General features: G+C 39.1%; 1 protein-coding gene across 1 annotated transcript in view; it reads right to left on the minus strand.

The window, feature by feature from the left end:
• Positions 1–12,935, minus strand: part of LOC127435251 (ELKS/Rab6-interacting/CAST family member 1-like) — a 294,247-nt gene that overhangs the window by 35,926 nt on the left and 245,386 nt on the right. Inside the window, exon 18 of the mRNA XM_051688552.1 lies at positions 1,576–1,761. Within this exon, the coding sequence (XP_051544512.1) occupies positions 1,576–1,761 (186 nt within the window). The remainder of the gene's footprint in view (positions 1–1,575; positions 1,762–12,935) is intronic.

Raw genomic sequence — 12,935 nt, forward strand, 5'->3', positions numbered from 1 at the left:
TCATGTTTAGATGTGATGGCTGTGCATATACAAGCTGTGAACTGTTATCGTGGTACTTTGGTGGTAATTTGGCTGTTTGTAACATAAAATAAACATTATGTGCTTGAATAGACTCTTTGAGTAGCTGTTTGTGTGACGAATGACAACCGCTACTAATGTAAACAAATGGCAGCACGCATTGGAGGAAGATCACATTTGATGTATTGACTGTGCGTATAAGAGCTGTAAAAAAATGTTGTGGTACTCTGGTGACTAGTTGGATGTATTTATATAAAATAAACATATTCTGTGGTTTAAAAGACTATGAGTATGAGTAACTGTTTGAGTGAACATAAATAACAAACGCTTGACCAGCGCAGCCTGTGTCGGTGCGAAAGCCAATTTGAATCTGGCAGCTTGTAACGTAACTGGCTGTTGCAGAAACACACATGTGTGACGCTACTCTGCGGGGCCCAGTTATTAACTGTCACATATGTGTGACGGTACGTATGAAAAGGTTACATAGAACTGCAAGAACGACATGTAAAGTAAGTTATGTGCATGATTCAAATCAGAAATACTATCTTTAAAATAAAATATCTGTTGTGTTTCAACAAATTTTACCTCTGTGGAAAATGTATAATCAGAATTCTATCTAGGATTTCTAGATATAGCTTTATGTAGTGAAACATACTGTATGTCGAATACCACTTGCATTATTTCTAACTCTATTACAATTATATGTATAAAAATGACATACACCTCATATTAATTATGAGATAACATGAAGTGTTTGTATGGAATATTTGTAGTTAAAGGGGGTAAACAATGGTGGAAAAAATGCAGACCAGTAACTGCACTAAAAAAAATACAAAGTTTCTCTTATACATATTTAACCTGTGTTGAATAAAATGACCATGTTATTTGTCAACTACTCAGTATCTCATATATGATTCTGCAAGTGACACAATGACCTGTACTGCCTGTCACAAATAGGAAATAAACGAAATCATTAAAAACACACACACAAATGGTGCCAAAAACAAAAAACATCCAGTGAGCGGCAGTTCTGTGGATGGAAACGCCTTGTTGATGAGAGAGGTCAACAGAGAATGGTCAGACTGATTAGAACTGAAAAAGTCTACGGTAACTCAGATAACCGCTCCGTACGAATGTGGTGAGAAGAATAGCACCTCAGAATGATATTCTGAGATGCGGGTTGGCGCTATTTTGGCAGCACGAGGGGGACATACACAATATTAGGCAGGTGGTTTTAATGTTGTGGCTGATCGGTGTACGTACACACACACACACACACACACACACACACACACACACACATATACACACACATATACACACACATATACACACACATATACACACATACACACCTCAAACAATGCAAAACATAGTTCATGGAAATATTTGTGGATTTTCTCAATCCACTCGCCATTGCAAAGCGCGGCAACAAGTTAATTTTGGACCTTAGGGATATAAAACAAAAATTATACATTTTAAAGAACTGAGTCAACAGTACACAGAATCTTAGACAGATAGATAGAAAGAAAAGAATGCCCATATTGACTCTCTTACCTGTTCGGGACTCATCTTTTGAAGCTCCTCCTCCCAGGCGTCCTGTTGGCTGCGGTGGTATGCGGAGGGCGGGGCCAGGTCCTGCAGGATGTGGGGGTCTCTCTCGTGGCACAGGGCCGTGAGGTGGCCGATGTACAGTTTCAGTTTACTGCGGTTCTGATTGAGGTCTATAAGGGGGGGTATAATCTGTGCAAAACAGAGGAATGAGGAAATGGGTTAGAGATAAAGAGCAATTTTAATCTCAGTTTTCCCTACCGTTCAGGAATGAGACATTTGGACATGAGCCAGTGAGAATAAAAGCAAAGTGGGTATGCAGACACATGACACGCAAATAACACGTTTAGCAAGTCAGAACACAAAGTTAAAACTTTGTGTTTTCACATTTGATTTTCAGAAGAAATAAAATGTATACTGCGAAAGGTTGTGAATGATTATGAATGACAGACCACAGCTGAAAAACATGAATCACACCAAGAAGAGTGAAATAATAAAAATGTGTGAGAGTGTTCTGAAAACATTCCCTTTCCAGCAACACAGACACAATCTCAGTTACCTGGACTGCTGTTGACAGATGCCCAAAACATCTTTATTCACACAGCAAATACTCAAAACACATCCTTTACATATCCATCTAAACAATACATATACTTGTGAGTGAGCAAACCCAGAAAGCAATGGCCAATATGTGCTTCCTAATGCATGTCTGGAGACCTTTGGATTAGAGATCAACAATTGCACTTGATTTCACATCATTTCAAGTTGTTAAAAATGCCCCTCTTTCAACCCCTGTGGATGTCACCCCAATTTGAGAACCACTCTTAATGGATTGGGATGTTACATACACTGATTTTGGGCTGCAATGGTTGACCCATGAATTCTACAAGCAGAAGAGGTGAGCCATGTTTCAGAATTACTACAGTCCAACATGAGACAGCAGAAGATGGATTGAAATTTTCCCCTCTTAATACTTTCTCAAAGAGTGCCGAGAACAGAGTAGGGCTTGGGGAGTTCTGCAAATGCTCCTCATCGCTCAATAACAGAAAGCAAATACAGTTGCCTGATTGTCGAAAAACAGCAAAGGGAAACAGAGGCTAAAAAGAAAGAGTGAGTGATGAGAGAGATGTAAGACAAGACAGGGACAGAGAAACACAGAGTCTGCTTTCGTCTGAAGCACCCGAGCTCGCAAAACATGAGAAGGAACATTTGTGTCCCCACACTTTATTAATTCTTATTAACCCCATCTATATCTTTTCCAGCAAAGAATGTTTTTCTGTTTTTGTTGGCTTGCTGAAGGCCATGAAGGCTCTCTTTGGCAGGGCCTGGCTGCAGAGTGTGATCAAAAAAACTGTGAAAGAACATAATGGAGGAAGGTTACGGTGAAGGAGAGCATCGAAACCAAGAAGAGAAGAGCTTACGAGAGAGAGAGAGAGAGAGAGAGAGAAATAAAAAGAGAGGGGGGAGAGAGAGAGTGAGATAGTCAAGGAATGGAGGAATGCCTAAAGTGGGTCGACGGTTCCCTCCAGTTCTGGAACCAATTATATGGCGCAAACTGGGTCTTTGCATAGAACCAGAGCAGGAGATGCATGGAGACCTACATCATGCTCTCGTTAGGCTGTGATCTAGCAAGGCCCAGTCCGTGTATTAGAATACCAAAAACATTCAAATAAACCTCTAAATTTGGATTGGGTGCCAAAATGCAAACCCTGAAACATCAGGAACTTGCCTCAGGGTGAATGAATAATAATTCAAGAATTCCTCGGATTAATTCATTTATTGAATCAGCTGTGACAAAGTCTACATTTATCTACGTGACATACGACAGACCAAAAACAACCATCTTTTGTATCTAAGTCGGATCTGAAAAAGCTCTAGGTGCAATACCTCTTTCGTTGTGCTGGGAACTGAGAACCGGTTCCATTCTTTTTTTAAATACTGGAACCGTATGATTTTTAGGATTATCGGTTCCATTAATGGTTATCGAACAAGCAATTTTCCACCGATGCGAACGGAACACCGTCCTGAAATACTCTAGACAGTGTTTTCTGCAGTGCTGCGCCTCTGTATGTACAGTACAACACAAAACAGTGTAACCACTGTAATCTGATTCCATAATGAATGACTCTTACAAGCCGGTTCTTTAAAATCTACAGCGCGAAACACACAGCGTGACCAGTGTAGTACAATTCCCAAAATAATGACTAACGAGCTGGTTCTTTTGAAGTTCTTTCTACAGTGTGCAACATACATTGTTACCAGTGTACTCTGATTCCCAAACGAATGACATAGTTTTTTGTTTGCTTGGAATTTTTATTTCATATATACTGTAGTTAGGGTCAATTATTGGATTGCATTAATGTTTTAAAAAGTTAGTTTAAACACATCTTTAAATTTTTTTTTGTTATATCTGCTCTGTCGAAATCTGAAGTAAACAAATAATTTGGCAACAGGCTGCTGAAATGTAATAATAATTGTATTTATTATTTCCTCAAAAGAAATTAAATAATTGGTAATGGAACCGTAAGGAACCAGAATCATTAGGAGGAATCGAAACTGGAATCGTTAAATTCCTTAAGATTCCCATCCCTTCTCCTTCGGCATCTCCGTCAAGTCTTGTGTCTCAGCTAAGCTGTGCTGCTGAAGGATATTTAGGGCCTCCGGTTTGACTGGCAGCCACAGAAAGGGGGCCTTAAAAAAGCGGTCTGATAGAAGCCCTTCAAACCACTGTGACAGAATGGCCATTTTGCACAGGCCTGTTGGATATACTCCGAGTTAAAACAAACCCAGCTATAGCGATGGTGCCACATAAATATGCACACATCACCATTACACAGAGATTTGCTACATACTGTACATGGTTGACTGAAAGCATTCTGTGTGCTAATAGGCTTTAAAAAGGCAAACAAGTGATGGGATTTGACGTTTATTCCTCTCTTCTCCTTCTTTTCCTCTCTCTCTGCTCTCAGAAAGGATGAATGGAATCCAGTTCTCAGGCAAAGACAAATGTCCGACACAAAACAGCACAATCCGTCACCTGGTTTAAAATGTGCATTAAACACCTCTCTGGTGACTTGCTGCCTTATTTCTCTGTTAAACAACCCTGAATCACAAAACCTCGAATCATCACCTATAAGCAGGTAAGAACCATCAAAAAATGTGTTCAAGGGTTCAAGGATGGTCACCATTAGCCCAGAGCTAGTAACATCAGTCATGCCATTGCTGGCAAAGCTTTCTCTCAACTGAGTGCTGTCATAACTGTTTTGCTTGTGCTGTGTTGCCGTTTTTGTTTCGAGTCCTGTGGTAGACAGAGATCATAAATAATGCAACAATAACAAAAACAAATATCGTGCCCAGGTGACAGATTTACAGCAGGGAAATTTTCCACTCAAAGACCCATTTGTCTCTACTTGGTTTGTGTTGCTGTGGACACACACGATGGATGGGAGTTGGTAAAACGCTATAATGAGTGTGCGAATGTGTCCTTGTTTATACATCATGCCTTGCGTGATGTCTTGAAATAATGGTCTTATAACAACCTGTATGACTTTCTTTCTTCTGTGGACCATAAAAGGAGATGTTAGGTAGAATAACGGCTTCAGTGACCAATCACTTTCACAGTATGGAAAAAGATGTAATAAAAGTGAATGATGACTGAGGCTAACATTCCACCTAACATCTCTATTTGTGTAAATTCCAAGAAAGGCAGAAAGTCATACACATTTGGAACAACATGAGGGTGAGTAGATGATGATGAAATTAATTTTGTGTGTAAACTATCCCTCTAAGGGGGATATGTAATGGTCAATCAATATTGATTTGCCACTGACTTTAATGATGCTGTGGAAGACTTTTCTTGAAGGGAAGCAATAAAGAGACCCATCAGCTAAGGAAAGAACACTGTTAATTGTTGTTGAAATGTTGCTAGTGTTTAATGTATTGTCTTATGATAGCATGATCTGGAGATTTTTGCCCAATCTACAATGTTAAAAAATTCACAGCTGCAAACAATGCCTTCTCGAACCTTCACACTCATATTCCCATTGAAAGTCTAAAGTTCTCAAAGTTCACTGAGAAATCTCTCCATCTGCTCTCTTTTATTATGTCCCCTCTAAAAGAAGCTGTCTTCACCAGATGCTGTGTGTTTTACATACCAATTCCTACCTGGCACCGTCATATCTCAAGAACCCCTCCTTCTCAAAAAGACCAGAGAGGAAAGAAAATGTCAGGCCACTCAACAATGACTGGCCTCCTTCACATTCTCCCTCTCTCATTTATCACCTATCAGCTCATCGGGTGCCATTCGATACCCACACTGAGAGGAAGGAGTCTGGATCAATGCTGTCAGTCAGGCGGTCCATCAGAGACAAGCCACTGGCTCCTACCTCAAAGACTCCAGAGGCCCAGCGGTACAGGAAGCCCTCGGCTCAGCTCGCTCCTGTGGATCGTGGGTCTCTCTAACAGTAGCCGGGCCCGGGTGCACATCCCTTCCCGTGGCTGAGAGTTTTATTGGCCTATCCTCTTTCAGCCTAGCCATGCTATGCATCCGAGAGTGTTAAGGGGATAAAGATAAGGAGGGACTGCAAAGACTCAAACCTTTGAGACACTGACAAGGCTGGTGGGCCTGCCATCATAAAGTGCTTTTCTAGAAAGAGACAAATTACTCCTACGGCATGACAAAAAAAAAAAAAAAAAAAAAACTAACATGAAAGAATAATGACCATCAAATAATGGGTAAGGGGGTGAAGACACGCACGCATACCTCCCCAAAGCACGTACAGAAACATATGTAATCCGAGCACAGAGAGCAGATCCACGGAACAGATTAAGAGCAGGTGAGTCAGTCTGACTTTCTATACTGTCATTTCATAAGTAACTGTCTGCTCTACCTCTCTCCACAACTCTCAATATCTCTTGGTAGGCCCATGCACACACACACTTATAATTCACTAATTTGCTTTGGCGTTACAGTCCTCCAATGACCCCAATGTCTCACTTGTTTGAAGGGATAGTTCAACCAAAAATTTTAATTCTATCATCATTTACTCATGCTTATTAGAGGTCTGCTACCCGACTTGAGCCAGATGGGACCCGACAAATCGTCTCGTTTCGGGCTGGGTTTGGGTCAGTTTTTCAATTATAACTTCCGGTTTGGGTCGAGGTTTGGGTCTGTAATTAATGGAACAGTATACTCCACTGTGCAAAAGTTTTAGGCACTTTTGAAAAATGTTGCATATAGAGGATTCTTCAAAAATAATGCCATAAATAGTTTTCATTTATCAATTAACATCATACAAAGTCCAGTAAACATAAAAAACGCATTAATCAATATTTGGTGTGGCACATCTTTGCCTTCAAGACAGCACTAATTCACCTAGGTACACCTGGACACAGTTTTCCATGGTTGTTGGCAGATAAGATATTCTAAGCTTCTTGGAGAATTTGCCACAGTTCTTCTATCTATTTATCCTGTCTCAATTGCTTCTGTCTCTTCGTGTAATCCCAGACTGACTTGATGTTCAGAGGGGAACTCTGTGGGGGCCATGCCATCTATTGCAGGGCTCCCTGTTATTCTATTCTATTCTATTCTATTTGTAAAAGGAATGTGTAGGAGAATAAAATGTATATCTCCTATTGACACATTAAAGCTAAATATATAAATAACCATCTTAAGACAAATGTTTTTGTTAAACATCTTAAGTGCCTAAAACTTTTGCACAGTACTGTGTGTGTGTGTGTGTGTGTGTGTGTGTGTGTATGTATGTATATATATATATATATATATATATATATATATATATATATATATATATATATATATAAAACCTAACTTGTCTTGCGCTCTCACTCAAAGACACTCACAAACATACAAGTTAGGGGCTGTGCACACCGAACATATTTTCTTTGTGCGTATACCTTATTTTCAGTTTTTTTTTTTCATGTAAATGCACAAGACGAACGTTTTTGACTGTTGCGCTGTGTCTCACACAGGACTGTCACATTTTCAGACACTGTCAAGTTAAAAAGAACTTACATTTTTATAAATGCATCTCCAGACACATGTGCTCTGAAGAAGTTCAAGTTTCACAGATGTGATTGTTACACTGTTACACATGATTCCAGATTGATCTTTAACCGGCAAAGTTTCCGCGCTTGATAAACGGTAAGCCATTGTTTTACCCATTTAATCTGGTGTGCTGAGGGGCTGCCGTACCTTGTTAAAATGTTTACTGTTACTTCACTGTTACGAATGTTGCCTACGATGCTTAAATAAACACAGCCTATTGCAACAAATTTACTTGCTTGAAAAATTAATTATATAGAGAGTGAACGATTTCAGGTTCAGCTTAAAACTTGATGATACTGGTCGGATCGGGTCACACAGTTTCAGGTACAGGCTTCAATTTAGTGCTGGTGCAGATCTCTAATCCTCATGTTCTTCTAATCCCATGAGTTTTTTTCTTCTGTGGAACACAATAGGAGATGTTAGGCAAAGTGTTAAGCCAGTCGCACACCGAACAAGAAGCACCATGGTGCTTTGCGGGTAGGACAAGTCAAAGGTATTGCACACAGAATGTGTCAATGTGGCGCGTCGAGGTGGCCATCCAAAACAGTGAATCAAATCAGCCTACAGACAAAAGTTTTACAAAAAATGTGGCACTTCTTTAAGAATAAACAAAGTGACTTAAAAAAAGAAGAAAATGCTGCACTAAATGATACGTAAGGTCGACACTTATTATGCAGTTTCTCTACGTATGTAATGGAATTATTGGAAAATTATATGAGTTGCGCTCAGTGGCGCAGCAGTTTTCTGAGCAATCACAAGTCGTAGCTGCGTGCCGTTGCTAGATACAGAGTGAGTGTGTGCGTGCATTCAAAGAAAACAGTGGTTTTTAATTTTAGGACTCTGTGTAACGTCTGCCTGAGGCATCTGTTGTGCTACCCCGTTTAGTCTCAGTCACTGTTCACTTTCATTGTATGGAGAAAAGATTCTTATCTAAGTCAAGAAACTTATGTAAATGATGACATAAGTTTAATTTTTGGGTGAACTATCCTTCTATGCTTTGAAATTACAATGGCACTCATGTTTTGAGAGATGCTAGGCTCCACTGCTGTAGCGTTTTATAAACTTAGAGCCTATTCACCTATTTATGCAGGTTTTTATATAAATGCCATTAGATTTATACCGGTGGGGGGCTTTATGACTGTTGACTTACATGCCAAAGCTCTCAGTCAGTCACCGGCTAATAGTATAAGCAGGTCTTTAATAGCACTAGGTGGGGGAAAGGAGGACAAAAAGCCAGGGCAAGTTACTGTTGACGCTGAAGAAAGACTGGAGAAGGGAATTTTTACACCAAGTACCTCCTGGTGTCACCATCATAGCACCATTTAAACAGACCATGAAGGCTGTAGTCTAGGGGCAGTATTCCATTTATTGTGTATGTTTGTGCATGTGTGTATATTCACGTCCGTAATGAGCAAAAAAAAAAAAAAAAAACACTGCCAAGAAGAAATTACCCTCTGAAAAAGGGAAATTAAGCTGTTGTGTGGGTTGAATTTCACTCCTGTGGGCGAGGGGAGGAGGCAAAGTGGGTCATGACCCTGAAGGTGAGGGGTGTTGAGGTGAAAGAAGGACCTGACCTACTCAAACTGATGTGTGGAAAAGTGGAGGAGGAAGGGGCGAACATGTAGCCAAGCTCCAGAACATCTACCCCACAGTGAGGGCAAACCAGGAGAGGTAATGACTAGCCAGAGCTGCCACGAACATTCTTACAAGCATTCGAGGGCCAACTCAGAAAGACACGAACAGCTGATTTAAATTAACACAATAAATGTGTCACATTCAAATTTAACCCTACAATGCAAGGAAGACCTTTAATTCAAGTCAGTACAACTTCCTTAATAACATCCTTCATCTGTTTAAAAAATCCAGCATACTGTTCTGCACTTTAAGTTAATTAAGGTTTTTCCAAAACCCCTAAACAAAGTTGTAACTCTTCCTACAGCTTTTCAAGTTGGATTAACCAAACTCGGCACAAACATTCAGAATGTTCTGACTTAGGCCACATCCACACTAATCCATCTTCGTCTGAAAATTCTGTTTTCAGTTTCCTAAAGTCATTGTTTTCCAATGTATGTGGTAAGGGAGAGCTTTTTCAAAATGCCATGTTTTTTGGAGGAAAATGCTATTCTAGTGCAAACGTAGCAAATTAAATGTGTTTTGAAACAAAAACATATTTGTTTAATTGTGAAAATCCATCCATCCATCTATCCGTTTTTCTGATGTTTTATTCTGTCGGTCTGGCCAACATCAGAGTTTGCCTTGACAAAATTTAGCCTGTAAAAATCTGTTCTTAGACTCAATCTTTGTTTGTATCTTCTTTATTTTTTCTGGTGTTTTTCACCTCTGAGCAGCCTTGTTGCTTCTCCAATGGCACCACCATGCTTACTGTCAGTGCAGTACTCAAACCCTGCTCCGTTAGAGAAAGTTTTTTTTTTTTTTTAACAACTGCGGATGGAGAGATCTAAAGAGACCCACATCCTGAGGTCAAAGGGCTTCTCTTGTGTAGCACTCAACATCAGAAGACTTATGCCCCAACACATTTACAGACAGAGGAAACAGAGAGACTGACAATGGGGCTCCAGGTGAGTTCAAGGTTGCAGAGTTGGTAGAGATGGCTCTAACAGACTCCCTCTCTCTTAGAGGGTTTGAAATACCTAATTTTCAGCTATGACACTTGGTCTTTGGAGACGGAAAGGATTTAGGGCTGAAGGAAGTGTCAACAGCTCAGTGGTTCATTCTTAGAAACAAAGGGCAATCAGGGACAGAAAGGGCAATCACGGGATTAATTAGCCCAGGGCCTCCGGCCAGCAGGGGGCCCTGGCTAGCTGCAGAAACTTTACATTAAACAGAATTATATTTATTTATTTATTTTTTTTACAAATACTTATTATTTTACAGTAACAGAGCAATGTCAAACACTTTATCATATGATTTTTTTGCAATTGTTATTAATTAATAATTGCCAATTAATAATAAATAGGCTGCTAAGTCAGTGCACTCTGGTTTAGTGGCGAGGGGAAATAATGGCATTATTCGAGTGCTAAGCAACACGTTTTTTCAAAGTAAACAAAATGAACTGAAAAACCACAACCAAGTGGATCCATTTAAAGAAAAACTAAAACTAAAACAAAAAAACAAAACAACTTGCTCTCTGTAGTTGCGAACTGGTGAGAGAACCGAACTTTAATGATGCTGTGGAAGATTTTTCTTGAAGGGAAGCAATAAAGAGACCCATCAGCTAAGGAAAGAACACTGTTAATTTTACTGAGCTTGTTGATATGTTGCTAGTGTTTAATGTATTGTCTTATGATAGCGTGATATGGAGAGGCTTTAAATCTATAGTGGATACTGATAATAAATGTAATATTACATAAACCAGTTTGTTGTCTTATCGTTAAAATGCGTTGTGATGTGATGTGTACATTTTCCCCTGTTGCGTATTCTTGTCATTAAATGTGGATTAAAGGGCGATATACATGTAAACTGCTGTGAAAATGTGCTGCTACTGGTGGATCTTTGACATCCATTCATCTACATTACACTTGAAGAACACACGGCGACGTGATAAAGATCGCTCTAATTACATTATAATTAACTATTTCTACACTGCATGTGCATGACAGCACTGTTGAAATAAATGTGAGAGATATTTCCCATGTTGTGACGTGCCACTCATTTCCAGAGTGGGCCTGTTAAGGCATCCGTGCCCAGGGTATCCCGATGTCTTAATCTGTCCCTGAGAGCAATGACACTTTCACAGACACACACCTGTGTCCTGGCTTTGTAAGGTATCTCTACACATACATGTCCAGTCAAAAGTTGGGACACACTGACTCATTCTTTATGTTGGCTTGACAAAACCAACATACTGTTATTATTCGAAATCCCTAAACCAAGAACAAAACTTCTGACTGTAACTTTTCCTACAGTTTTCAAGCTACATCCACCATACTCGGCACATACAGTACTGTGCAAAAGTCTTAGGCACATAAGATATTTCACAAAAGCATTTGTCTTAAGATGATTATTTATATCTTCAGCTTTAGTGTGTCGATAGGAAATATAAATGTTAGACTCCCAAAAATTACTTTTGCAAATAGAAAAGATTAGAATAGAAGAACAGGGAGCCCTGCAACAGATGTCATGGCCCCCACAAAGCCCCCCACTGAACATTGTGTCTGTCTGAGATTACATAAAGAGACAGAAGCAATTGAGACAGCCTAAATAGATAGAAGAACTGTGGCAAATTCCCCAAGAAACGTGGAACATCCTATCTGCCAACAACCAAGAAAAACTGTGTCCAGGTGTACCTAGGAGAATTGGTGCAGTTTTAAATGCAAAGGTGGTCACACTGAATATTGATTTAGCTTTTTTATGTTTACTGGACTTTGTATGACATTAAGTGATAAATGAAAACTATTTATTTCATTATTTTCGAAGACATCCTCACTATGCAACATTTTTCACAAGTGCCTAAAACTTTTGCACAGGACTGTACCTTTAGACTGTTCTGACTTTGATTGCTATGTCTTTTCTAACTGATCATACTAATGGTTTTCCCAAAGCAGATGACTAAAAATCCCATAGACATACATTGACAGAATGTTCAAATGGGCCAAGACTCTGCAACTGTCAAAAATTCACATGTAAACACGTCCATCCATCTATTCATCCACTTTAAGAAAAGGCTTTATCAAACCAATATAAACTTTAGTCTTGACAAACTTTATCATTCTAGTTATTACTATTTTCCACATTTTAGAATAATAGTAAAGTCATCAAAACTATGAAATAACACAAATGGAATTATGGGAATTATGTAGTGACTGAAAAACAACAAATCACAAATCGAACAAATCAGAATATACAGACGTGCTCAAATTTGTTGGTACCCTTACAGCTCATTGAAATAATGCTTCATTCCTCTTGAAAAGTGATTAAATAAAAGCTATTTTATCATGTGTACTTGCATGCCATTGGTATGACATAGAATAAAGAAAATAAGCCATGAAAAGAGATGAATTATTGGTTATTCTACAAAGATATTCTAAAGTGGCCTGGACACATTTGTTGGTACCCCTTAGAAAAGATAATAAATAATTGGATTATAGTGATATTTCAAACTAATTAGTTTCTTTAATTAGTATCACACGTCTCCAATCTTGTAGTCAGTCATTCAGCCTATTTAAATGGAGAAAAGTAGTCACTGTGCTGTTTGGTATCATTGTGTGCACCATACTGAACATGGACCAGAGAAAGCAAAGTAGTGAGTAGATCAGAAAGAAAATAATAGACAAGCATG

Source organism: Myxocyprinus asiaticus, chromosome 45, assembly GCF_019703515.2.
Source record: "Myxocyprinus asiaticus isolate MX2 ecotype Aquarium Trade chromosome 45, UBuf_Myxa_2, whole genome shotgun sequence".
Lineage (NCBI taxonomy): Eukaryota > Metazoa > Chordata > Actinopteri > Cypriniformes > Catostomidae > Myxocyprinus > Myxocyprinus asiaticus.